General features: G+C 44.7%; 1 protein-coding gene across 1 annotated transcript in view; it reads right to left on the bottom strand.

Moving 5' to 3' along the window:
- The window catches only part of CACNA1E (calcium voltage-gated channel subunit alpha1 E), a 336,624-nt gene that overhangs the window by 210,592 nt on the left and 100,272 nt on the right, over window positions 1-25,760 (bottom strand). Inside the window, exons 4-6 of the mRNA XM_064370632.1 lie at window positions 24,394-24,497; window positions 23,037-23,189; window positions 21,214-21,395 (exon numbers count right to left, since the gene is read on the bottom strand). Of these exons, the coding sequence (XP_064226702.1) occupies window positions 21,214-21,395; window positions 23,037-23,189; window positions 24,394-24,497 (439 nt within the window). The remainder of the gene's footprint in view (window positions 1-21,213; window positions 21,396-23,036; window positions 23,190-24,393; window positions 24,498-25,760) is intronic.

The raw sequence follows: 25,760 nt of genomic DNA, 5'->3' as shown, positions 1-25,760 counted from the left end.
TACATGTGCATGTGTCTTTATAATAGAATGATTTATAATTCTTTGGGTATATACCCAGTAATGGGATTGCTTGGTCAAATGGAATTTCTATTTCTAGGTCCTTGAGGAATTGCCACACTGTCTTCCACAATGGTTGAACTAGTTTACACTTCTACCAACAGTGTAAAAGTGTTCCTATTTCTCCACATTCTCTCCAGCATCTGTTTTCTCTAGATTTTTTAATGATCGCCATTCTAACTGGCATGAATGGTTGTTGTTTTAACACAACCCCAATGAGCCCTTTTGTGGATTCATCTAACCCTAAACTTGGGATGTCAGTTTACCCAATAATACTAAGGACATCCAAGGAAATGGTCTGACCCTGCTAAGGCCGGTTGGCTTCTGGTGTGGCAATGCTACTCTGAGAGCACAGCTTAAGTCCCTAATGGCAGCCCACTGGTCACCGAAGGGCCTGGGAGTAACAGTAACTAGAACAGATAAAGGGCATTGACCCCCATCCATCCCACAAACTCACGTTCTGTCATTTATGCACTCAGCAAATATTTATTACATACAGGCTGAGCATCCCAAATCCGAAAATTTGAACTGAAATGTTCCAAAATCCAAAACTTTTTGAGAACCCACATGATGCTCAAAGGAATGCTCACTGGAGCATTTCAGATTTCACATTTTTGGATTTGGGATGCTCAACCAATATAATATAAATATTCCAAAATCTGAAAAAATCCTAGATCTGAAATACTTCTGGTCCCAAGCATTTCCGACAAGGAAGAACTCAACCTGTACTTATCTTCTGCCAGGTATTAACCTGAGCAGCAACTGTTTGCAGCAGTGTGTGAGACACAAGTCCAGCCCTCGTGAAGCCTGTACTCTGGTGGGCTGACTTAGCCTACAGACAAAATAAATGGGTAGAGTATATAATGTGGTCGCTAGTGTTAAGTTCTCTGGAGAGAAACACATCTGAAAGGGAGTTAAGAGAGTACTGGGAAGGGAGAGGTTCCATTTTAAATAGGATGGTCAGGAAAGGACTCACCGAGTAAAGACCAGAGGATGGGAAAGGAGTGAGCCCACCCTGATAACCGGGAAGAATGTTCCAGCAAGACCCACGGTAACAAGGTTCCATCCAAGGCAGGCGCATGCCTGACATGTTGTCTGCAGCAAGAGGGCTACTGTGCTGGAGCAGATCAAGGGAAGAATCAGAAAGCAATGGGACAGCAGATCACAGAGGGCCCTGTGGACCCTTTCAAGGGCTTTGGCTTTTACTCAGCAAGGGAGGAGGAGCTACTGGAGGGTTCTGTGCAGAGGAGTGACATGCTCTGATTTACATTGCCAGGATTATAAGGACAGTCTGAAATTTGGCAATGATGCAGTCAGATGCTGCACTAACTCAGGCAAGAGATGGTGGTGGCTTTAGACCAGGGTGCAGCACTGGAGGCCAGGATTGTTGGTGAGATTCTGGATAAATATTGAATACAGAGTCGAAGGAGCTACTGATGAGTTAATGTGGGATGTAAGACAAAATGGGAAGGGTGGTTCCAAGACTTGGTAGCTAGAACATCTAATAATGATACAAGGGCTATGAATAATGATGGACAGGTGGATGATGTAATAGCCATCAATAAAATGAGGACCAGGTGGGAGAGAGCAGATGGCTTTGAGCAGGAAAAGAACCACGGGGAGGAGCCGTGTGTTTGGAAAGGGAGCATCCAAGCACTTAGCAGTGTCTAGCACATGGTAGGCCCTCACTAAAGGTTTGTAGAATGAAAAGGAATACAGATACAGAAATAAAAATCAAGCTTTAAAAACATCAGCCTGAGGGAAAATATAACTTTCACAGGAGAAGAACAGCAGACAAAAGGAAAATGAAAACAGACTGAAGAGCTCCCTCCACCTACCCGTCCTGCACCTGCAGCTAGCCTATGGGTGGTAGTGGGAGTTCCTATGTTCATCCCCTGTGGCAAAGTAGCCCCCATCACAATCAAGAAACTAGTTCTAGGGCATATTACTATCCTGATAACTTCCTAAGGGGAGCAACAACATTAAATTTGGGCTCAACCCCAGAAGAAATAGCCCCAAGAGAAAATACCCAAGTTCTCAAGCCCTTAGTAATAGACCTACTGCAGTACTAATACGCATTAAGTTGTAGTTCCTCAGAGTTAAGTCTTTGATCCTCTTCTCTATGTCTTCCTCCCAAGGGACATCAGTCAATCTCATGACTCAAAACACCATTAATAAGTCAAGGATTCTCAAGTTTATCTCTCTTGCCCTGACCCAGCTCCAGACTCAGACGTCCAGCCACTTCTCATGACATCTCTAACTCGGCTATCTCATAGACATCAATTAGGCCACTCCAATTTAGCATGCCCCCAGCTGAACTCTTGACCTGGTCCAACCATCCTGCTGCTCCTCATGGCACCACTATTAACAGATTCATGTAGCTGAAGAGCCCTCATTCATCTCTCTCATCTCTTCTACCCCACATTCAACCCATTAGCAAGTCCTGCCAGCTACACCTTCAAAACACATCCCAATCTAACCGCTACTCAGCCCCACCATCACAGCCATCCCAGGCTGCACCACCGCTGCCAGCTGTCCACCTCCACTCTTACTCCACCATGGCCAGTTCAACAGCAGGCAGGGTGATCTTTCAGCATAGATCAGATCTTCTACCTCATCTGTTCAAAGCACCTCAAAGACTTCCCATCACACTCAGTAAAATCCAAACTCCTAATCGTGGTCAATGAGGCCCAACCTGATCTCTCTCTGACCTCTTCCCCTCGAGCGCTCACTCCTCCCTGGCCTGCTGGACAGTCCCTGAACCTGCCGTGCAACCACTTTGGGTCACTGCACTTGCTGGCTCTCCGCCCAGAATGCTCTTCCACAGATATCCCAGGGTCATCCGTCCCACTTCTGTAGATTTCTGCTCAGGTATCACCTTCTTCCCCGACCACCTCATCTGAAGGATACTGCCTCCCCCCAACACTCTCTGCCCCTTCCTTTGCTTTGTGTTCATATGACTCATCACTACCTGACTGTATACACTTACTTTTTAAATTGTTTAATAGATGCCCTCACACTAGAATATGAATTCCGGGAGAACAGGGATTTCGTTTGTTCTTCACTATATCCCCAACTCCTAGCACAATGCCTGGCCATAATGGGTGCTCCACAAATATTTGTTGAATTAAAAAAATGCAATTGGAAATACCAGCAAATGTGCCTCATTTAATACAGGCCTTCTGTTTTCACCTAGCATAAGAATACTCCTTGCTGATGGCTTGATCCTATATCATTTATTAATTTATTACTCCATCCATCCAGTAATTCACCAGATTTTTACTGAGCATCTACTACATGCCACACAATATGCAAAGTTCTGGCAACAGTCATGAAATGATAGACATCCCTACACCTACAGAGTGTACAGGGTAGTTAACAGAGCAGAAACCTAATAAACGGCCACACAAATACACACACAAAAGGTGGTAAGTGCTATGAAGGAAATAAGATTGTGATAAAAAATTATACCAAAAGCACTCAATTTAGATTGGGATTAGGACAGTGTTCTCTAAGGAAGTAACAAGATGCAGCTTGAAGGATCAGGTGTTGGCCAGATGAAGAATGCAAACACAAGAATCAACCTAAATGATAGACTGGATAAAGAAAATGGAATACTATGCAGCCATAAAAAGGAATGAGATCATGTCCTTTCAAGGGACATGGATGGAGCTGGAAGCCGTTATCCTTAGCAAACTAACACAGGAATGGAAAAACAAAATACCCCATTTTCTCACTTATAAGTGGGAGCTAAATGATGAGAACATATGGACACATGGGAGGTGGGAACACACACTGGGGCCTGTTGGAGGGCAGGAGGTGGGAGGAGGGAGAGGTTCAGGAAGAATAGTTAATGGATACTGGGCTTGGTACCTGAGTGATGGGATGACCTGTGCAGCAAACCACCATGATACACATTTACCTGTGTAACAAATCTGCATGCACATCCTGCACATATACCCCTGAACTTAAAAGTTAGAAATTAAAAAAAAAAAAAATAGGCGGAAACAGTGTGGCCATAGGCAGGAAATGGGACAGAGCCTAGATGGCTAGCGGTCGTGGTGGAGGGAGCACAGTCAATGGAAGAGGCAAGGACGTGAAGATAGACAGAAGAGCAGGCCAGGGACAGATGGTCAGAGCTATGTGGGCCACGGTAAAAGACCCAAGGAGGCATGAAAGGCATGAACTCAGGCTCGTTGGACCCATTCCCACACTTGGGCCCTGGCAGTACTGAACAAGGACAGTGTCAGACAAAAAGATGTACAGATAAGTCACTGATAATTTCAAGCCATGAGACCATTTTCCTGATAGAAGAAACTGTAGACATTAATGAACACTCAGTCCTTTATCACTCACGCCTAATCTCTTCCCCAGTCTCATCTCCAGGCATTTTCCACCTCACCCCCTTTACTGTGGCCACTTCAACACGGCACACAAATGTCATACCTCCACCACGCTTCTGCCGAGGTCCTGACCTCCTTCTCCCCCAGTGAAATTCTATCTCTACAAGGTTTCTCCATGAAGCCTTCCTTGACTACCTCAGACAGACCACTGCCTTTATGCATCCACTGAACACAAGCATGTCTAGTCTCCCTGAGGGCAGGGGCAGAAGCTCTCCCACCATCCAATGCCCTGGCAATTGGCTGGCACTCCAACATTTGGTACAGACATCTGTTAAGTGGAAGTGAGCTGCCGAAATCATTCATCCATCTCCTCTAACATCCTGCTCTAATAGGGAGTAGTGGGGAGAGCCTGGGCTTTTCCAGTTCACAAGACAAGGTTCCAGTTGGACTTTCCACCTTAACAGACGTTACACCTTGGGAGGATCCTTTAACCTCTGTAAGCCGTGAGCGCCTGTCCCCACCCAGATCTCATCTTGAATTGTAACTCCCACAATTCCCACATGTTGTGGGGGGGAACCCATGGGAGGTGATGGAATTATGGGGGTGGGTCTTTCCTGGACTGTTCTCGTGATAGTGAATGAGTCTCACGAGATGTGATGATTTTAAAAATGGGCTTTTTTCTGTACTAGCCTTTTGCCTGCTGCCATCCACATAAGATATGATTTGCTCCTCCTTGCCTTCTGCCATGACTGTGAAGCCTCCCCAGCCATGTGGAACTGTAGTCCAATTAAACCTCTTTCATTTGTAAATTGCCCAGCCTTGGGTATGTCTTTATCAGCAGCATGAAAACAGACTAATAGAGTGCCTCAGTTATCAAATGAGGACTGATCCATCACCTGCAAGGCGGTCACACATGTAAAGTACCCAGCACTGTGCCTGGCCCACAGTAGGTGTAAGAGGAAGGCTGATGGTCTGTTTATCCATGTTTCCCGTCTTTCATCTCTCTTTTCAGCATTATTTAATGTTCAAAGAGATCCCAACAAAGTGTGTTTTGTTCTGGGAGAGAAGAGGTAACACAGTGTTAAATACAAAAATAAACATGGATAGGAGAAGAGGCTTCACTCCCTGGTGGAAGAGGAGGAAGGGGCAGACTGAAGCCATGGTAAACAAGATGACTTTGACAATGATAAGAGAGCCCCTTTCTCCTCTCAACTCAACCTCTGCTCACTACAGAACCAACCATGACGGCAAAAGCCACAGAGGGTCCAAGTCCCACAGAGGTGATGAGCTCCTCTGAGTACCAGGGTGGATCTCGTAAAACAGATTGGTTGCCACAGCAGTGGAGAACATGCAAGCTCTTCCAAATTAGAAAAGAAATTTAATTAAACCAGGAAAGGAATGAGAGATAGGGAGATGATTAAGGCCCCAGGATATCTCCGTCCTTCAAAGGGAGGGGAGGAGGCAGGGCGGAGCTGGAATTCACCCCACCTGCAGTCTGCACCCATGCTCCCTGTCCTCAGCCCCTTCTCCTCCACAGCCCTACTTCTGACTCCTCCTGGGCATCTCCTTCCTCCTTTTTTGGACACCTAGGCCCCTACCCCAAAACCAGCCCTGTGCAAAGCTCTCCCCTAAGGACATATGTGCTGCTGACTCATTCTCCCAGCTTCTAACAAAGTTGGGGAACTTTTAATTCCCCAGTTATTATCTTTTCTTGCTCTTTCTACTTCATCTTGCTTCATGTTATGAATTATGTACAGTACTTCTGGTACTCAAGAGAGACCCTTTATCAAATCTGCTCAGAAGAGAATTCATGAGTGATCTGGATAGACCAAGAGTCTCTTAACATCACAAAGAGCTCCCTGGGCCTGCAGGGCATCTGAGCTTAAATATGTGTACACACACACACACCCCCCTCACACACATGTGTTCGTGGTGGGTGGAAGACCACGCTCTGGAGATGAGACTCCCTGAAACCTCGTTTGGACAGGGTGATGATAAAATGCCCCAGGGACATTCTTCCTTATACATCTGCCCTCTGTTAGGCTGCACAAGGCCAAGGCAGGTAGAGGGGGCATGTGACTGTGACAAGCAGGCAAAGAAGTGGGGAGCTACCCTTCCAGGTGGGGTAGGTAACTGTAGGCTTTGTGCAATCTGCATTCCTACGCCATGCCTTAGCTTTTTATTTATAAATGGTAAAAACAAGATACGTCCACAGGAGGCTGCTTCCCAAATGCCTGAGACAGAGAAAGCTCTTCAAGATCCCCCGGCAAAGGAGATCTCTGTGAGCCACAGCACATGCCTTCCACCACCAAAGGGAGGAAAATAAGCCACGTAGCGTTTCTTCTGGCCCCTTTCTCCCAGTCTCCCCAGCCCAATCTCCCATCTTTCTCCCTCCTCACCGCCCACTTCTCCACTTGCTAACGGCACCCAAGATCCAGTTTAAATAACCTACTTTGCAGTTTATTTAGCTCTAAGTGGAAGCCGTAAGACAAATGCAATAAATAACCTGGGCACAAAAGAGAGGTCCGTACCTTCCTTCTCGCTCTGTCACCCACATGCACAGACTAAACACTGGCAATTACTCTCTGCGGTCACCTTCCCAGGCATGGCGTGCTGATAGGTACAGCTGCCTACAGCGGTGCCGAGTGGCAGGCAGGCAAGGTTAGCGTTCCTGGGTGGCTTCAGGCTCTGCAGGGTAGACCAAGGCTCCTGGATTAATGAGGCAATGGAATCTGCAGTCCCAGGAGCCCTGGACACCCTCATCTGTGGGGGGCATTATCTTGGTGACCTGGCCAGCCACGGATGTCTCCATGCTATTCCACCCCAGCTTGGGCGGGTGGCATGATCCCTGAGGGACTGTCACACCATTCCAGTGCAATCTGCCAAAGAAAAGGAACCTGTCACAGAGAGAGGAGAGTGGGAGACCCGGGGAAGGGGAGGATGATGGAGAGACACAGGGCTGCTGAGAACACCAGGAGAAAGGGAAGCTTGTGACAGAGATGTGGCAGCCTTGCTGACTACGCCAGCCCCGCCTGTGCCTGGAGAACATGTGCTGCCAAGAGCTGAAATGTGTGCAGGGGACGAGGGAGGTGTGATCACCTGGGTGTGCATGTGCCTGCTGCCCTTTGGGGCTGCCTTTCCTTCCAAATTCCTAAGGCAGCTGGCAGCAGCCACGAGAGGTGCTTTCAGAGGCAGTGGGGGACACGCCTTGATCATTCATCTAAGGATGGCATCAGAGAGACCCCTGGGGAAGGAACCAAGCTCCCACACTCCCTTTCTTTTCTGCTTCACCTAGAAATCTGGTGTTTTTATACAAACTACTCAGGCAGTGGCGGCTTTGTTTCATATCAAGAAAACACTTGAAAAGGTCAGGATATTAGGATGCTTTAAGCACAAAGAAAACAGAAATATCCTAACAGTATTTTGAATATACATTCTACCTTCCTTCCAAGGGATGCCATTGACCGTATCTGTCAAAATGTGTTTAAAAATGATACACGAAAAACCTGCATTGTAAATCTCAGTCATAGAAATCGTCCTAACCTGAACGTTCATAACTTTATTTTTATAATACCTTAAATTTGTAAGGCACATCTTGGTGCACAAAGCACCCTCACACACACATTTTTCTTTAATTCTTACAACCATTGTATGAACTAACTACCAAACTGGTGTTCCTAATTAACAGAAGAGGAAAATGAGTCTCACTCAGGTCATGTGACTTGCTTAATATCATGGCAGGGTCAGGAGGAATGGGTAAGAAACAAAACTTGCAGCTGGGTGCTGTGGCTCATGCCTGTAATCCCAGCAGTTTGGGAGGCCGAGGTGAGCGGAAGATTTGAGGTCAGGAGTTCAAGACCAACATGGCCAACGTGGTAAAACCTCATCTCTATTAAAATACAAAAATTACCCTTGCGTGATAGCAGCTGCCTGTGATCCCAGCTACTCAAGAGTCTGAGGCACGAGAATCACTTGAACCTGGGAAGGGGAGTAAGGCAAGATTACGCCACTGCACTCCAGCCTGGGTGAAAAGCTTGGCTCAAACACAGGTCTTCTGAGTATGACCCAATGCCTGATACTACTTTATTCTTAGAAATGGCACTCACTACACCAGCCTATATGGTTTTCTAAAATACTCATTCTTCAATGACAGGTCACATAAATGACTACCAATTTTGCCTAAAATTAACGTAAAAATCTCAGTATCACTAGAATGGAAAAGAAAACTGAAGCTGCTAATAGCAGTATTATGCATTTGCAAGTAAATTATATAATTATATTAATATATTTATCTATTATATATATTACACAGATCAAATATATATCGGCATAGATTTTTAGCCTTCACAGATCACAAAATTTTCACAAAACAAAAGCAAAAAAATCTGTGCTCGCAATGGCGTTCTTAACTTTTTATTTTGCCAAGAAAGGACGTTAACATTTTTAATGTTTAAATTCAATTTCAAGGTGAACAAATTTAGTTTCATGAACAACTGCTATTCTTTTCCCATCATGCCGTTCTGGTGTAGACTGTCAAGGGCTCAGTCCCGGCCCATTGAGGAACACTGCCGCAGATGAATGCCAAGTCTACCCTAACACTTGCAAAGGCTAAAATGTCCTGAAACGCGTGAATTTGGATGCAACCGCAGCACAGGTTTCACCAGTTATTATGCGAGTCAGCAAGAACTGTTATTAAAGTGCCATTTTTATACCAAATATACATGTTTTTCAATATGTACAGAATATAAACAATACTGTATTCCTAACCAAGATCACAGGGCTTGAGCGCACTCACGACACGGAACAAACACAGCAAACTGATGCTAAGAGACAGAAAATATGTTAGGAGAATTTGCCTGATATGCCCCTGAAGCAACCAGACAGCCCCTTTGAATAAGCACAAAAGAAAAAAACTGCTCACTTAGCAAAATTGAGTTTATAAGTCCATAGCTCATAGAAGCAAAAAGTTATAAAAATAGCACACTCATATAGTGAGGGTTGAATGTCTTTTTTTAAAGCACTTTCATACAGTTTTTCTCATGTAATTGCTGTAAAACTTTCAAGGTAGAAACAGCAGGCAGTATTACCCCCATATTACTGATGAAAAGACTGATGCACATTTATTTATTCATCTATTCTATAAATACGAGGAGGAGTTGATTGTTTTGCCTGCAATCATGGGGCTCATGGCGGCAGGGGATCCAGTGGCTATTCTCCTATCTTCAGTGAAGATATCAGAGCCCAAGCTGATGTAAACAAATGGTAAAAAAATTTACCAACAGAATGTGACTGAAGAAACAAAAGAGAGTGTGTGTGCGCGTGTCTGTGTGCACACGCATGCATGCGTGTGTGCGCATGGGAGGAGGAACAAGTGAATCTTCGCTTTAGGGGCTGTCTTTGGTCAAGCATCGTCACCAAAGACAGGGCATGCTTTTTTCTTCATTCTGCTCCCAAGTCCCCATCATGCCTCAGATTGCCTAGGTATGGATCTCTTTAAGAGCATTTCAGAGCCATGTTCCAAGCCAAGGAGGCCGGCTGTGTCACAGAAATAAACTGCTAATTATACATGAACCCTCTGTAAACACTGAAATAAATTACCTTTCCCCTACTTTGCATTGTTTTTTTTCCCCTTTACCTGTCACAGGAGGAGGGAGCTGAGCTAGAGGGAAGCAGGACGAGCAGAGGCTGCAGCAGCCGTAGTCCCTGCGGACAGAAGCTCGCTCCCTGCGAGCAGAACCTGTGCTGCGTCTCCTGATAGCCTGGCAGTCTGGAAGCCACGGTGTCTTTGGTGGGTTCCGACAGCCACTCTGTGAAATCAATCCATCAATGGATATTTACCGAACACTTAGCCATGTCTAGGGGACTGTGATTGATGCCAGGAGACGGAACATTTAATAAGGAAAAGGCACATGAACACCTAGAAGACGATGAATGATACAGGAGAATCTGGGAATGAATGCTACTAACGTTTAGCTCTGGGGGAGAAGGCTCAGGGGAAGCATCTCCTCTCCTTTGAATTTCTCAGGGATAGTCAGAGCCGGCTCTGTGCAGAAGGCGGCATCAGAGTTTTAGAGGCAATTCCAAGAATGTGCACTCAAGGTTGGCAATGATGCAAATAGAAAGTGCAAAGTGGCTAGACTGAGAGGCAGGAAGGACCAGTCTGAGAGGAGCAGATTCATGCAGTGGGCCAGTGGAAGACGACGCTTTGCTTTGCTTGTCTGTCCTAGATGGTTTTTCAACATTTTTAACTAATAATTTCTCACATGAGTGCTATATGCCAGGCATGTGCCAAAGGCTTTATCCATGTTGCCTTACTTAACTCTTACTACAACTCTAGGAGGTGGGTACCATAATCATCCTCACATTACTGATAAGAAAATAAAGGCACAGAGATTAAATGAGTTGCCAAAGTCCCAGAGGAAGTAAAGTGAGACTAGGATTCCTAACCACTATGTTACAGCACCTTTGGCATCAGAAATCACTTTTTCAAACAAAATCTTTATCAGAACATCCATGCATAAAACTTACAAAAATGGGACACCTTTTGGCCTAAATTTTATATATTTAATATAAATGCATTCATAACACAGAACATTTACGCAATATCACTCAGAACATGAGGTTGTTTCCCGGAAGATAAAAATTTGAAACCAGGGTTATAGATGACTATTGCAGTCTTGAATCAGCTTTGGCATCCAGCTTATTTTTGTATTTTATTTTAGTTTCACAGTATTGAGAAAATCTTGAGTCACACAGAAAGGTAATAGTGTGATCACTCATATCACTTTATGAAGGCAAACAAGCTGGGGCCTGATTCTTTAAAAAGACTAACACAGAACTACAAGCTTTCTAATCAATACCAGATTTATACAAAGCTCAAATAAATGCAGAGATAGCAAAGGGAGCTTGACTCCGAGGTCTACACAAAGAAAAGAATTAAGCCAGTGTGACCATGGGTGGTCTCCGAGTGTGAAAATTTGGTCTATGACACATTGATTACGTGTGGCTTTTGTTTTTTTTCTTCATTTTCTATTTCTTCAATTCTACAGTATACCTTTCTTTACAGTGGAAGGTTTTGTAACTCAGAATATATAAATACATAACATACAGAATGCAGTGGTTTTCCCCCAAGAAAATTAATAATGCTTAAATTTAATAACAGAATTATTCCATTTTTGATAGAGTATACCATCAATGGCGTCGTGGATTCAAGAAAATGTGGTAGTTAAAAGACACATTTTAAAAACTAAAGTTGAAACAAATTTTATAGGTGCCATCAAAGCCCATCCGCAGGTATCAGCTGACAAGTCTCAGGTTCGGGGTGAAGGCTGCAGCCCAGGGGCAGTGCGTGGGGAGAGTGGGAGGAAGGAGAGGGAGCACCCGCAAGGCACCTCAGGAGGACAGAAATGCAAGTGGTCCTCTCCGACCATCGCAGGGGCTACGACTCACCCACTGGCTCCTGGAATGAGGAAGATTGCATGCTGGAAGGAAGGGCACTGCCTAGGGTCACTGCTTCTCAAGAAAAGGGGCACTAGGAGAAGCTGAGGGGACAAAAATCAGAAGACATCCTAGGTCCTCTGGCACTGGTCTTGTCACCGTGGCTTCTTTATCTGATTTGAGTGTTGTGATGTCCCAGAACATCAGACATATTCCAATGCAGATGATAAACCAAAGCTGTACTCATCAAATACAGTATCTTTTTTTTTTGTAATTAACTCCACTACTCTGCCTCCCTATGAGTGCACAAAATCCTGTTTCCTCTTGTGTACAGACAATGGGGCTTAAGGTGGAAGGCAGGGAAGAGTGGAGGTTCTCAAGAGTCCCTTTCTAAAAAGCTCTCCAGAAGTGTAAATGGGGCCCCCAGTACTTGGCGCCTTAAAGGAGAAAGGATCCTGTTCAATCTTTCCCTCTCTTTGGGAGGGAACTGAGCTGTAATTGGGGTCACATGTGTCAATCAACAGGGAAGGCTGCAGCTGAAGCTTCGTGGTGGAAAAGCAGCTGAAATCTAACATAGGGAACTGGTGGCAGGCAAAGGTCTGTAAATCTAAGCACACTGTTTTCAACAGGCATGAAATGAGGACCAGCCAAGGAAAGGATGGTTAAGGGAAAGTTACTACACCCAACCCTTCCCTCCCACCAAAACGGTTGGGCGTACTAAATTTCAAGTCAGTTTCTGAACCTTGTCCCTAAAGAAAGGTAAAAATACAAAGTGGCATCTAAGTACCCAGTGGGTAAATGATGCCTTGGATCTGTTGTCAAGAGCTCTGACATCTTTGTCCAACAGGCTGCGATCTCATATCATGGGGTCCCCTTGAGTTTGCCAGCTTTCACATTTCTACATGTGCTCTCCAGAAGTTCACTTTATATTATTTCTTTTTAGAGATGGGATCTCACTATGCTGTCTGGGCTGACCTATGATTCATAGGTCAGTCATAGCACACTGCAGCCTTGAACTCCTGGACTCAAGAGATCCTCCTGCCTCAGCCTTCCAGGTAGCTGGGACTACGGGTAAGAACCACCACGCCAGGCTCAGCGGCTCACTTTAAATTATCCACTCCCTCCTCAATCCTCCCAAGAGATCTCTGCTTATATATCTCCCAATTATTCACTATATTTAGTTTTCCCTGTTGTTACAAGTATGTGTGTGTATCCATGCACCTGACTTATTGCCCTTTCTAGAGCTAAGTCCATAAACTACTTCCTGAGAGCCCACTGTGTGTCAATCACTTTACGTTAGGCAAGCATTGAATAAAGCATGACCTCATGGAAACCCACATAGCGGGCATGCAGGCTGAAGGCAGAAGTGTGCCTTTTTCTTCAGTACCATCTCATTTGCCTGCCATGTCGCCTTCCTACTGCCCGGCAATTACATTCATGTAGAACAGCAGTCCTCAAACTTCAGTGTGGCCTCAGAATCATACGGGAGAGTGTGCTAAAAATACAGATTCCTTCCTCCTACCTCTAGAGAGGCTGGCCCGCCAGATCTAGGGCAGGGCCCGAGAATCTGCATTTACACTAATTGCCCCTGGATTATTCCAAGATGGACCGCATCTGAGCGGCATGGAAAAAAATTGCTCGTAAGTCTTGGAGTGAATAATGAATTGGGGAACAATGAATAGAGACCTCTTGGCTTTCCTAGTGTGCCATATACTGGCACTGTGCCATCCCCACTTGGCTGAGATTCTGTCAGCATTTGGATTCCAGAGTGAAAAGTACCTGAAACAGCCACTGAGTCACCAACGCACCACCTCCAGTTAATTTCTGCCCCTCAGTCCTAAGGCCTTGTGCTGCCTGAGAACAGAACGATCACAGTCCAAAGCTGCGTGACACATCAGGCACCTGAAGCCTTTGGCCATGGATTGGAAATTAAACCGCATATTAGAGTAAATGAAACAAAAAGGAAAGAACCCTGAGCCAGCCTAATGGCTCTGCACAGACAAAAGACCAGAAGACGGGCCTGGTTAGTGGTGTGAAATTCAGGCACCAGATCAGGAGGCACATTTGGAATAAATCCCAAACATTACGGCATCTCTGGTTTGACAAAGAAACCAAGACTGAAATGCAATGAGTAGGAAAAACTTCAAGGTGGAGACAGCTATGGATGGGAAAATAATAAGTATGAGAAAGAAAGAACACACTGGTTTCTTGCTAGGGAGGGAGTGGTGGGGAGAAGGCTGTGACCCCAGGCTCCCAGCCCAGCAGGCAGGGGCCAAGAGGAAGGCACTGCAGGGTTTAGAGAGGACAAGAAATTAACAGGAGGACAGGCTGCCAAAGGCGGCATCAGAAGCTGCAACGTAAGTGTGTTTTAAAAAAAGAGACAGACACTCTGAGGAGGAAAACAAGATGACAGAGTACAATGCTAGTGAGGTAGGTGGGCGGGCCTGGTGGGTTTCAGCCCCCATATGTTCCCCCAGTCTACGTTCTGAATTGAGCTGAAGCAGTGCCAAGCACCCTGGGAGTGGTGTCATAGAGGGCCCCGCGGTGTGCTGGCACCCGGTCACAGCTTACTCTGCACATGTGCGGCACATGCACACACTCACTCTCCTTCACTGGGGGCAGTTCGAGCACCAAATTAGAAATCAGAACATTTGGTTTCAAAACCCACTCCCTACTTCCATGCAGCAGACAGGTTTCTTAACTTACTCCACAGACTGAATTTGTCCAGCAGATTCAAGAGTCACATTTCAAAAAGGGTCTCTCCCCCACCTCTTTGCTCTTTATCCAGCTCAAATTCCATGGCTATGTTACACTCACCCTTCTGATCTTCTCGCATTTTATTGTGCTCACCTGGCGAAACTACACTAGTCAAAGCCAGCTCTCCACCTGCTTCCCACCTGAGACTCCGTGGCTGAATGTGAGCAGAGGAAAACACACCAGGCTCACTGGTCTCATTTGAACGTTATCACCACTAACTCCAAGTGAGTCCTTAAAGCTGTCCAGCAACCCAATGCATTTCCCTACTCCACTGACTCCCTCAATCTTCTGGAAAACGATGTTATACCTTCTCTTCAAACTTTCAACATTCTCCTCCTCCTACCCTCAGCTGATGACCTTACTTCTTCTTTCATTGAGAAAATAGAAGCAATAGGAAGAGAATTTCCACAGGCTTCCAACACCACATCTACCCACATACCAGCCTCTGCAGCCACTTGTTCCTCCTCTACTCCTAGTACTATGAATGAATGATTAGAGCTCCCATCCAAGCCAAGTCCTATACCTGTTGTTTAGACCTCCCTACACCACACACACACCTGTTCAAGCAAATCACCCCAATTCTCCTCCCTCTCCATCAACAATTATTTTTATCTCGAATGGATCATTCCTATCAGCATAGAAGTGGTATTTCTTCCATGCTGTTTCCGTTGCTCTCTTTTTTTTAATTTTTATTTTTTTTATTGCATTGTAGGTTTTGGGGTACATGTGAAGAACATGCAAGATTGCTGCATAGGTGCATACGTGGCAGTGTGATTTGCTGCCTTCCTCCCCTTCACCTATATGTGGCATTTCTCCCCATGCTATCTCTCCCCAACTCCCCACCCCCACTGTCCCCTTGCCTATTTCCCCCCAACAGACACCAGTGTGTAGTGCTCCCCTCCCTGTGTCCATGTGTTCTCATTGTTCAACACCCGCCTATGAGTGAGAATATGCGGTGTTTGATTTTGTGTTCTTGTGTCAGTTTGTTGAGAATGATGGTTTCCAGGTTCATCCATGTCCCTACAAAGGATGCGAACTCATCGTTTTTGATGGCTGCATAATATTCCATGGTGTATATGTGCCACATTTTCCCTGTCCAGTCTATCATCGATGGGCATTTGGGTTGGTTCCAGGTCTTTGCTATTGTAAACTGTGCTGCAATGAACATTCGTGTGCATGTGTCCTTATAGTAGAATGATTTATAATCCTTTGGATATATACCCAGTAATGGGATTGCTGGGTCAAATGGAATTTCTATTTCTAGGTCCTTGAGGAATCGCCACACTGTCTTTCACAATGGTTGAACTAATTTACACTCCCACCAACAGTATAAAAGTGTTCCTATTTCTCCACATCCTCTCCAGCATCAGTTGTCTCCAGATTTTTTAATGATCGCCATTCTAACTGGCATGAGATGGTATCTCAGTGTAGTTTTGATTTGCATTTCTCTAATGACCAGTGATGATGAGCATTTTTTCATATGTTTGTTGGCCTCATGTATGTCTTCTTTTGTAAAGTATCTGTTCATATCCTTCGCCCACTTTTGAATGGGCTTGTTTGCTTTTTTCTTGTAAATTTGTTTTAGTTCATTGTAAATTCTGGATATCAGCCCTTTGTCAGATGGGTAAGCTGCAAACATTTTTTCCCATTCTGTTGGTTGCCGATTCACTCTAATGACTGTTTCTTTCACAACTGCTACAAAGAGAATAAAATACCTAGGAATATAACTAACAAGGAATGTAAAGGACCTCTTCAAGGAGAACTACGAACCACTGCTCAACGAAATAAGAGAGGACACAAACAGATGGAGAAACATTCCATGTTCCTGGTTAGGAAGAATCAATATCATGAAAATGGCCATACTGCCCAAAGTAATTTACAGATTCAACGCTATCCCCATCAAGCTACCAAAGACCTTCTTCACAGAACTGGAAAAAACCACCTTAAACTTCATATGGAACCAAAAGAGAGCCTGCATAGCCAAGTCAATTCTAAGCAAAAAGAACAAAGCGGGAGGCATCACACTACCGGACATCAAACTATACTACAAGGCTACAGTAATCAAAACAGCATGGTACTGGTACCAAAACAGAGATATAGACCAATGGAACAGAACAGAGGCCTCGGAGGCAACACAACATATCTACAACCATCCAATCTTTGACAAACCTGACAAAAACAAGCAATGGGGAAAGGATTCCCTGTTTAATAAATGGTGTTGGGAAAACTGGCTAGCCATGTGCAGAAAACAGAGACTGGACCCCTTCCTGACACCTTACACTAAAATTAACTCCAGATGTATTAAAGACTTAAACATAAGACCTAACACCATAAAAACCATAGAAGAAAATCTAGGCAAAACCATTCAGGACATAGGTGTAGGCAAGGACTTCATGACCAAAACACCAAAAGCATTGGCAACAAAAGCCAAAATAGACAAATGGGACCTAATCAAACTCCACAGCTTCTGCATGGCAAAAGAAACAGTCCATTGCTCTCTTAAATCCTTCCCACTCCGCTCAAACTGCTCCTTGCATTCAGTGGTTAATTCTTAGCCTTTACCTTCCTTGCCCATCTGAAGCATTTGATTCAAATGAGCAAAGCATATAGGTAAGAGTTTTTGAAAGAGTAAATATGAATGGGAATTCAAGAGAATCTGTGGATGTAATTTACACAAATGACCAAGAAATGATTAGCAAGATACTCTAGTAAAAACCTTTTTTTAACTGAATAATCCTATGATAGGAAAAACACTTCTTCAGAGAACTGACTTGATCATCCTCGACTTTCTCCGTCTGCAGCGCTCTCTTCACTTGGCCCCAGGACACCAGGTTTCTGATTTTTTCCTCTTATCTCCCTGCTGCTCCTTCTCAGTCTTCTTTGCTGGTGACTGTTTTTCTCTTCACATTAACATCAGAACTCAGTCCTGAAATCTCCTCTCTTCCCTATCTATATTCACTTCCTTGGTGGTTTCAGCCAGTCTCAAAACTCTACTGTATATATGCTGAAACCTCCCAAATTTTTATCTGCAGCCAAGCCTTCTACCCTCAATTCATTTATTCACCTTCTTCCCTATACTACCATATCAAATGAGCATGGCAAATTTAACACATCCAAACTCCATTCTTCTCTTCCTCCCCGCATCCTTCTCAGTTAATGGCAATTCCACTCTTGCTGCTTTCTCCCAAACTCATATCCAATCCACCAAAGAATCCCATGAGCTCAACTGAAAAATATATCCAGAATCCAACCACTTTCCACCTCCTCCACTGCTACCTCCCTGGCCCAAGCCTCTATCATTTTTTTTTTTTTTTAGATCCTTGCAATAACCTTGATTTGACTCCCTGCTACTACTTTTGTTCTATCAAAGGAGGTGGAGGGAACCACTTGCAAGTGACAAGACAGGTCATGTCACTCCTTTCCTCAAAACCCTCCACTGACTTCCCATCTCACTCAGAGTAAATCCAGAGTCCAGAAGAGAGTTTGCAAGTTGAGGAGACCTTTGGAGACACAGGGCAAACAGGTAGCAACAGCCAGAGCTGCAGACAGTTTTGCATCCCTTCTGCCACAGGAGGGAGGGAAGCCAAGAATATAGTTGGAGTTTGACCAAGCAGTTGGCATTTGGGTGAGACCAAATGAAGCACGGGTGACTCCAGGTTGCCCTGACAATGGGAACCCTCCCCCTTACAATAATTCATTATAATCAGAAAAGTCACGAGCAAATGAAGTTAATAGTAATCAATGGCAGAGCAACACAAGGTCATAGGGAGGCATCTAGGAAGAGTCTGTGCTACACAAAAGGGATGCAAAGATGAGGGAAGCATTTACATTGTATATAAAAAGGTTAAACTGAGCCCACGTGCTTGAGAGCTTCTTCCTACTGGGTAAACTGAAGATTCTCCTACTGGTTTGGATTTAAATGACAACAATAAAGCTTACATGTTTGTTGTACCATTGAATAGAAGGAGCATAGGGCTGGGAAATAGGGGCTCCCCTTCTCTTAGTGCTCCGCATGAACAAATCCAGCAGCTGAGTGAACTGGGCCTTCCCAGAATAAGGAGTGGTAGAAAGGAAAATGAATACATTTATATTTATATTTGCACCTTATTGGTGGTGGTTGTAGTAATGCTTAGTGAGACAATTTTCTTTATGCAGAAACACACACATATATTTATACATGTATTTATAATACTAAGCTGACTAGTCCTTCATAGTTAACTTCATGGTATACAACCAGTGTATATAAATGTGTGCGTGTGTGTGCACGCACACGCGTGTGTGTGCAGGGACAGTCCAAACAGGTAGCAGACAGCCCAAACAGGTAGACAGTCTTTGGGTGACAGTCCCCCTAGCCCTATATCCAGCCAGCAGAATAGCAGGAGGCCTTCAGTAAGCAGAAGTTCAATGACTGACAGGCTGAAAGTCATAAGAGTATGTGCGTCTGTGGGCCCTGGATGCCCTTGCCATAAAAGGTTTCAGAGGATCTGCACCCGATCTCCTCTCCTCCCTCTTTCTTTCCTTGGTGAGCAAAACTAGAGAAAGGATCAAGATCACTGCCTGTGTGTAACTTCTAAACCTATGGTTGACAGGTAACTGGAGAGAGACAGGGATTTGAAGAGAGCACTATGATAGCAGGAATCATGGCACTTTTTTCTTCCCATTTCCCTAGTGCCTAGGACAGTGCTTGGCATGTTATAGATGCTCAGTTAATAAACACTGAAAGAATGAAGGAATGAGCAAAGAAACGAATGCAGAAAAAAATGAGTGGTTCCACAGCTGTGCTCCTGCTCCTCTCAGCACCATCTGCATCTTGGCTAAAGAGGACCAACAATCACGCCTGTATCCTCAAATGCGACACTTCTCCTTTCAGGCTTTCAATGCATTTAGCACATCACTTAGGTGAGTCTACACATATAATTGAAATGCATCACTCTCAAAGCCCTGCAAGTGACACCAGCCGCTACAGGGCCAGTGCTGTAATTTCTAAAGGCGCCTGGCTAATTTGAGTGGCATGGCCTCAAGACAACCTTTACATCTCAAATGAGGAGTGACTGCACTCACCAACCTTGCCTCCCTCCCCTCCTTCCTGCTGCCTCCCACAGCTGGTGAGAACTGCAGAGTGTCCTCCAGGGCTTTCTGGGTCACACTTCATTCCTGGGCTTGCTAGGTGTAAGCTGGTCCTTGGGACTTCTTCACTCCCCTTTAGAGCTTTAGCATAATGGCCTGTGACTCTTTTCTGCAAAGCTTCAGTCCTGCCTTGCTCATCCTATATGGGAATGGATCCAGGCTAGCAAGGGACCTCTACTAAGTACTTTCTTGCACAGGGCTTACGTAGTCCTTGCTCTTTGGGAATTATAGTCTAGTTGAGTTTCTTCTGAGACACAGCATTTCCTTTCCCTCCAGTGTAAACTATATCCAAAGCTCCTTCTAAAGCGTGCTTTGTCTAAGCCACCTATGTCCCACCTAATGAGTTTTATACAGATAGAATCAGGCTAAAAAGGTCTAGAGAGGAACTGAAGGCAACAGAGAGCACCTTAAGGTAAAGGCAGGTGGTGGAGCATACATAAGAGGCATGATCATTCCAAAGTGGGCTGACGGAATGCAGGTAAGTGTACAGTCCTTCAAAAGCACCTGCCCCAACTGCTTTACCCCAGCTAGGATTCACGTGCATCAAACCACATACCTCACCCCAGCTCTCATTTTTGATCTTGGACTCTGCACCTGCCTTTTAATAAGTTATCACTTATTAAAATCAGACTCTAGAAGGTGGAAGAGACTTCATAATCACTCTGTCTACCTTCTGTCCCCGTGCAGGAATCCCCAACATCCCTGACAGGCAGCTAGATGGCCTTGTCTTATGCACCAACTCAGAACCTTCCAAACACGTCTAATCATATGAATCAACTGGGCATTTGAAAAAAAGCACAGCTCACCGACTATACAAAGCTATACAAAATTAGGATCTCCAGAGAAGGAGCCTGTTAATCTGAATTTTCAGCAAGCGGCCCTGGTGACTCTCACAATGAAGCACGGGTTTTTACGTGCATGTAATACGGTAGTTCCTGAGAGGGGCTACATATGAGAATCAGATAGGAAGCTTTTTAGAAAAGTCAGTGACAGGCCTTCGCCCCTAAATATTCCTACTTCATTGGTTTGGGATGGAGCCTAGTTGGTATAATTCTTTTCTTTTCATTCTTTTTTTAGTAAATTCTCCCAGATCCTAGGGGGTGATAAACTTTTTTAAGCTTCCGGCTAATTCTACTGTGCAGTCAGTATTATCCATTATTAGTACCCTTCACTATACCCACCACCGTGTCCAACCAACATGTTCTATAACTATCAAGCCGATCTGACTTAACTAACGTGTTCGCCTATCCAACACAGGATGTCATTTCCTAATTGGAATAAGAAGCTGTATATTTGTACTTAGCAAGAGGCCAGACAAAAGCGGGTTATGGACTGCTAAGGCTTGTTCCAGTTGAGTCTTCACTTCTCGCCCGAATACACATATATCTACAGCCCTCCCTGTCCCTGAACTAGCTGGACCAGACAACCCCAGAAGCCTCAGTCCAGGGCTCTTCCCTCCTCCTCCCCAGTCCCCCCCCCCAGCTCTACTCACATTGTACAGCACGGTGGTCCACCCTTCCATGGTGATGCACTGGAAGACAGTCAGCACAGCAAAGAGGATGTTATCAAACTGGGTGATCCCATCATTGGGGCCGATCCAGTCCTTGCATTCATAACCAGCGGGGCAGCCCTGCACGCCACATGGGTGAGGGGGGTCAAATCCTTCTAGAATACCTGCAGACACATTTGGAGGGTGGGGGATAAATCACATGGTGATTCACAGGAGCTGGAAAGGACCCCTGGAAGCCACAGGCAAGTAATTCCATTCCCCATGGAGAGAGGCCTGCCCTTCTTTGTCTCAGGCTCCCTCTCCTCTCTGGACTCTCTGCACCTCCCAGCTCACATATCAGGTGCTCAGCCCAATGTTTCCCAGTCTCCTGAAGATGCAGCCTCTCCTCCGCATGGTCCCCCATTCTCTGCAAGCCTCATCCTCCATCCTCACCTGCTATACCACAGGAATTTAGAGGACTGAATCATACAGAACACTTTGAGGAGAGGAGAAGGCCAAGTGAAGTTTTCTAGCTTCAGACTCCGGGATGAGCCCTGAGTTCTTCCTGGGTTTCTTAGGGACAGTTATTAAACTACAGTCCTTTTAGGGTTGTTTTATTTTTTTTTTTTTTTCGGAGATGGAGTTTCTCTCTTGTTGCTCAGGCCGGAGTGTAATGGTGCTATCTTGGCTCATCACAACCCCCACCTCCCAGGTTCAAGTGATTCTCCTGCCTCAGCCTCCCAAGTAGCTGGGATTACAGGTAATGCGCAACCATGCCCAGCGAATATTTTGCATTTTCAGTAGAGAAAGGGTTTTTCCATGTTGGTCAGGCTGGTCTCAAACGCCCGACCTCAGGTGATCCACCTATGTCAGCCTCCCAAAGAGGGGGTCTTAACACCTTGTTTTTCTAGCATGGACGGGTCTTGAATAAAAGATAAAAATATAAAATAGAAATCCAAAGTGGAAGGTGGTCTTTGAAGGTTCTTTCATTAAAAGCATGGTAACTATTTGGGATTCTTCAGCCTGCCTCCCATCTCCTTTCCTCCTAGGATACTCAAAACTCAACTTGAAAAGAACAAATGAAATACAAAGATATGAGAATTTGGGGTTGTGTACCCTACCAATCTCCCAAGCATGCTTGCAAGCCAAGCTCAGAGCTCCCTCAGCTCTTCCACACCATGTATGGGTCAAAACAGAAAGTGAGGAAGATGATGAAAAGGACCATGAAGGCAAAATGTCTCCACAGATCCAAAGGGACCCAACTCTGACCCTGGACTCCTCCATCTCAGTGGCCTGTGGGCCAGAGAGGCCACCATACAAAAGTACTTATTGATTCAGTCAGAGGCCGCTGTACGAAGAGTCAAGGGGTATTGATTCAGATATTCAGACAGATGGCTCTTTTTTTTGTGGAGAGAGAGACTGGGGTCTCACTAGTTGTCCAGGCTGGCCTCAAACTCCTGGGCTTAATGGGCCTCTCACTTAAGCCTCCAGGGAACAGCTAGAACCACAGGTGTGTGCTACCATGCCTGGCTCAGACAGACGGCTCTCGAAGTTAATCTGCATCGCGCTTGACCGTGGGAGAGGAGAGCCAAGAACACCTATTTGAAATCTTCCAATTATGTGTTTGCTTTGCAATGTTAATGTCAAGTGAGGATCTCTAGTCTAAGTTGGTTGTGCCTCAAAAAGCTCCTGACTAGAAACTTCTGATTTAATTCCAGGGTTGGAATAGGACATACCTTTCCAGCAAGCGTCCAAGTGCCCTGAAATGAACCCCAGTTAACAGAGGGAAGAAGGGAAAAGGAGAGGACAGAGAAGAGTGGCCCTACCTGAATTGTTCATGAAGCACGCTCGGTGTAACTTCCCACTGTAGAACTCCAGGCCGATGATAGCGAACATCAGGATGGCAAAGAAGAGCAGAAGGCCAATCTGCAGAAGAGGTACCATGGCCTTCATGATGGACTTCAACACAATCTGCAGGCCTAGAAGGAAGGACAGAGAGTGCCCAATGCAGCCATCCCTCAGCACCATCTGATAGGGCAGGATTGCTTTCATTCCCTCACTGGTTTCATCCATGCTGCCTGCTGGATTCCTCTGATAGATTAAGTTCATTTACGTGTGCTCCTTTCCTAAAGGAAATTAGGCCCAGCTCTGCTAGGCTGTAAAGTCCACAAGAGCTGAGACAAAGTTCATCTTCCCATTCGCTCTATCTCAGACCCAGTTCTCTCAGTCCCTGTTGGGGAAGCATAGTGAGTACAAGCACTGTTCAGAAAATGTCGTATCCTTTGACCCACACATTGCACTGCTAGGATTCTAGCCAAGAGAACAGTCAGAGATTTGAATAAAGATTTAAGTAAAAAGATGTTTGTTGCAGTACATTTATAGTTGGAGAAAAACTGGAAATGGCATATTTTTATTTTTTATGTCATCCAGCAACATAAAACATAAAAATGGCTAAATAAATCATAACACATGTAAGAATTTTTGTTTTGAGACAGAGTCTCGGTCTGTCGCAGAGACTGGATTGCAGTGGCGTTATCTTGGCTCACTGCAGCCTCGACCTCCCAAGCCCATGCAATCCTCCCACCTCAGTTTACTGAGTAGCTGGGAATACAGAAATGAGTCACCACGCTCAGCTAATTTTTGTTGTTATTGTATTTTCTGTAGCAATAGGGTTTCACCATGTTGCTCATGCTGGTCTTGAACTCCTCCTGAACTCAAGCCATCCGCCCGCCTCAGCCTCCCAGAGTGCTGGGATTACGGGCGTGAGCCACTGTGCCCAGCCAAGAATTTTTAAGGTTAGGAAAATACTTATTTCAGGATATACAACTACAATATACATAATGATTTCAATTATATTAAAATGCACAGGAGAAAAATGGAAAATATTGAAATTTTAACAAAAGTGATTTCTGAGTGAAAAGATAAAGATAAAGAATGCTTTTCTTGTTTTCTTTACTTTCCACATTTTCTGTATATATTTTCCATTACCTTTTATATTTGCAAAAAGTTAAATTTAAAAGCAAAATGTTACGCCAGATTGCTCCAACTCCACTATTTATTACCACTGGGGCTTTTTCCCAGGAGGAATATTGTTTGTTTATCCCAAATTCCCTTAGACCTGGATCTAGCTGAGGACACATCAAGAAAGTTCTTAGCAGAGCAGAAAGAACGGCAGATGCTCACTAGGTATCCCTGACACGAGCTTCAAGGGCCGCAGGACACGCACAGCCCGGAGGGTCCTCAGGTCCACGTGAGTGTTGAAGTGGGTTCCCGCAGTGGCCAGGATGCTGCAGACAGAGACACAGAAGGGTCAAGGTTACCAGTCTGGCTGTCCCCTCTTTTCCATGCAAGAAGCGGGGCTGAGGCAGGCTCAGCCTGGAAAGCACACAGCGCTGACGCCAGCTGTATGTGGGCGCACCTGAGCTTGGGTGAATCACCAGTGGCTCCAAGTGGAATTAAATTTAGCCATCTGGGTTTCACTTTGCAAAGAAAGAAAACTTATCATCATACCAGAACCCTAGTTCCAAATCCCGAGCAAAACACAAGGTCGGCAACATCTGTCCCATTCCTGTACCCAAACCTTGTCCCCTTTCTCCTCTCTGCCCCTTTTCAAATTCCTCCTCCTCTTTCCAAGCCACCAAGCCCTTGTATTCTTTTATTTCAAAATTTTCTTAGGTTCTCCTGTCTAACTCCTTCAGGAAATGTCTCTGGATTAACTGCAGTTAATCTCTGGATTAACTCCTCTCTACCTTGACACTTAGAATTTTTACCAAACAAATCAATTACACTGATCCTTACAATGAAGAATAACTTCAATGGTCTTCACATAGTGTCAGTATTTTTATAATTGCACAAAACCACTCTTTGACCCCAACTGGATTTCTTTGTTTCTATTTTTCTACATTCCACAGCCATATACAGAAACACACACATACACACACACAAATCCATAGTTCTATTAGATTGTGTACACCAGGGAGACAACTTATTTCATATAATCTCATGACATTGCAGGGACTTTGGAGAGACAAGGACATATATGCCTTTATGAAACACACAGCAAAAGACTAACAGCAGAACAAGTAAGTTTAAGTCTGACTCATTCTGTGAGAATGGGGTAACTCGACACAAGTCTCTCAACCTCTATGAACCTCACTTCTGTCATCTCTAAAATAAGGGGATATCGTGGTCTAGTTATAAAAATAAAAAGACATGGTATTTAATATTACAATATACTGTGTTTAGAAGACACAGTCGTGAAAGGAGAATCTCCCACCCAGGCAGCACAGAAGACTGTGCTGTGCACCTTACCTTTATTACAAGAACCAGCAAAACGATGATCCCTTTTCTTGTGGTTCTCTATCTCCACACCTATCCTTGAAGCTTCTCCTTATTGCTCCCCTCTTTCTCTTTTTCTATTTGTGTCATATTTTTCAGTTCTTCGAACTACAATGTGCAGACAGACATTGTGGCTAATGCAAAGCCTACTAATATTAATAAAATACTAATTTGAAACGTGCTCATTTTATTATTCTTTCTGTTAAGAATGA

The sequence above is a fragment of the Aotus nancymaae genome, unplaced genomic scaffold, assembly GCF_030222135.1.
Source record: "Aotus nancymaae isolate 86718 unplaced genomic scaffold, 86718_ANA_hifiasm-v0.15.2.pri h1tg000108l, whole genome shotgun sequence".
NCBI lineage: Eukaryota > Metazoa > Chordata > Mammalia > Primates > Aotidae > Aotus > Aotus nancymaae.
The sequence above is the reverse complement of the archived record's forward strand: the minus strand, read 5'-3'. Positions and strand labels throughout refer to the sequence as shown.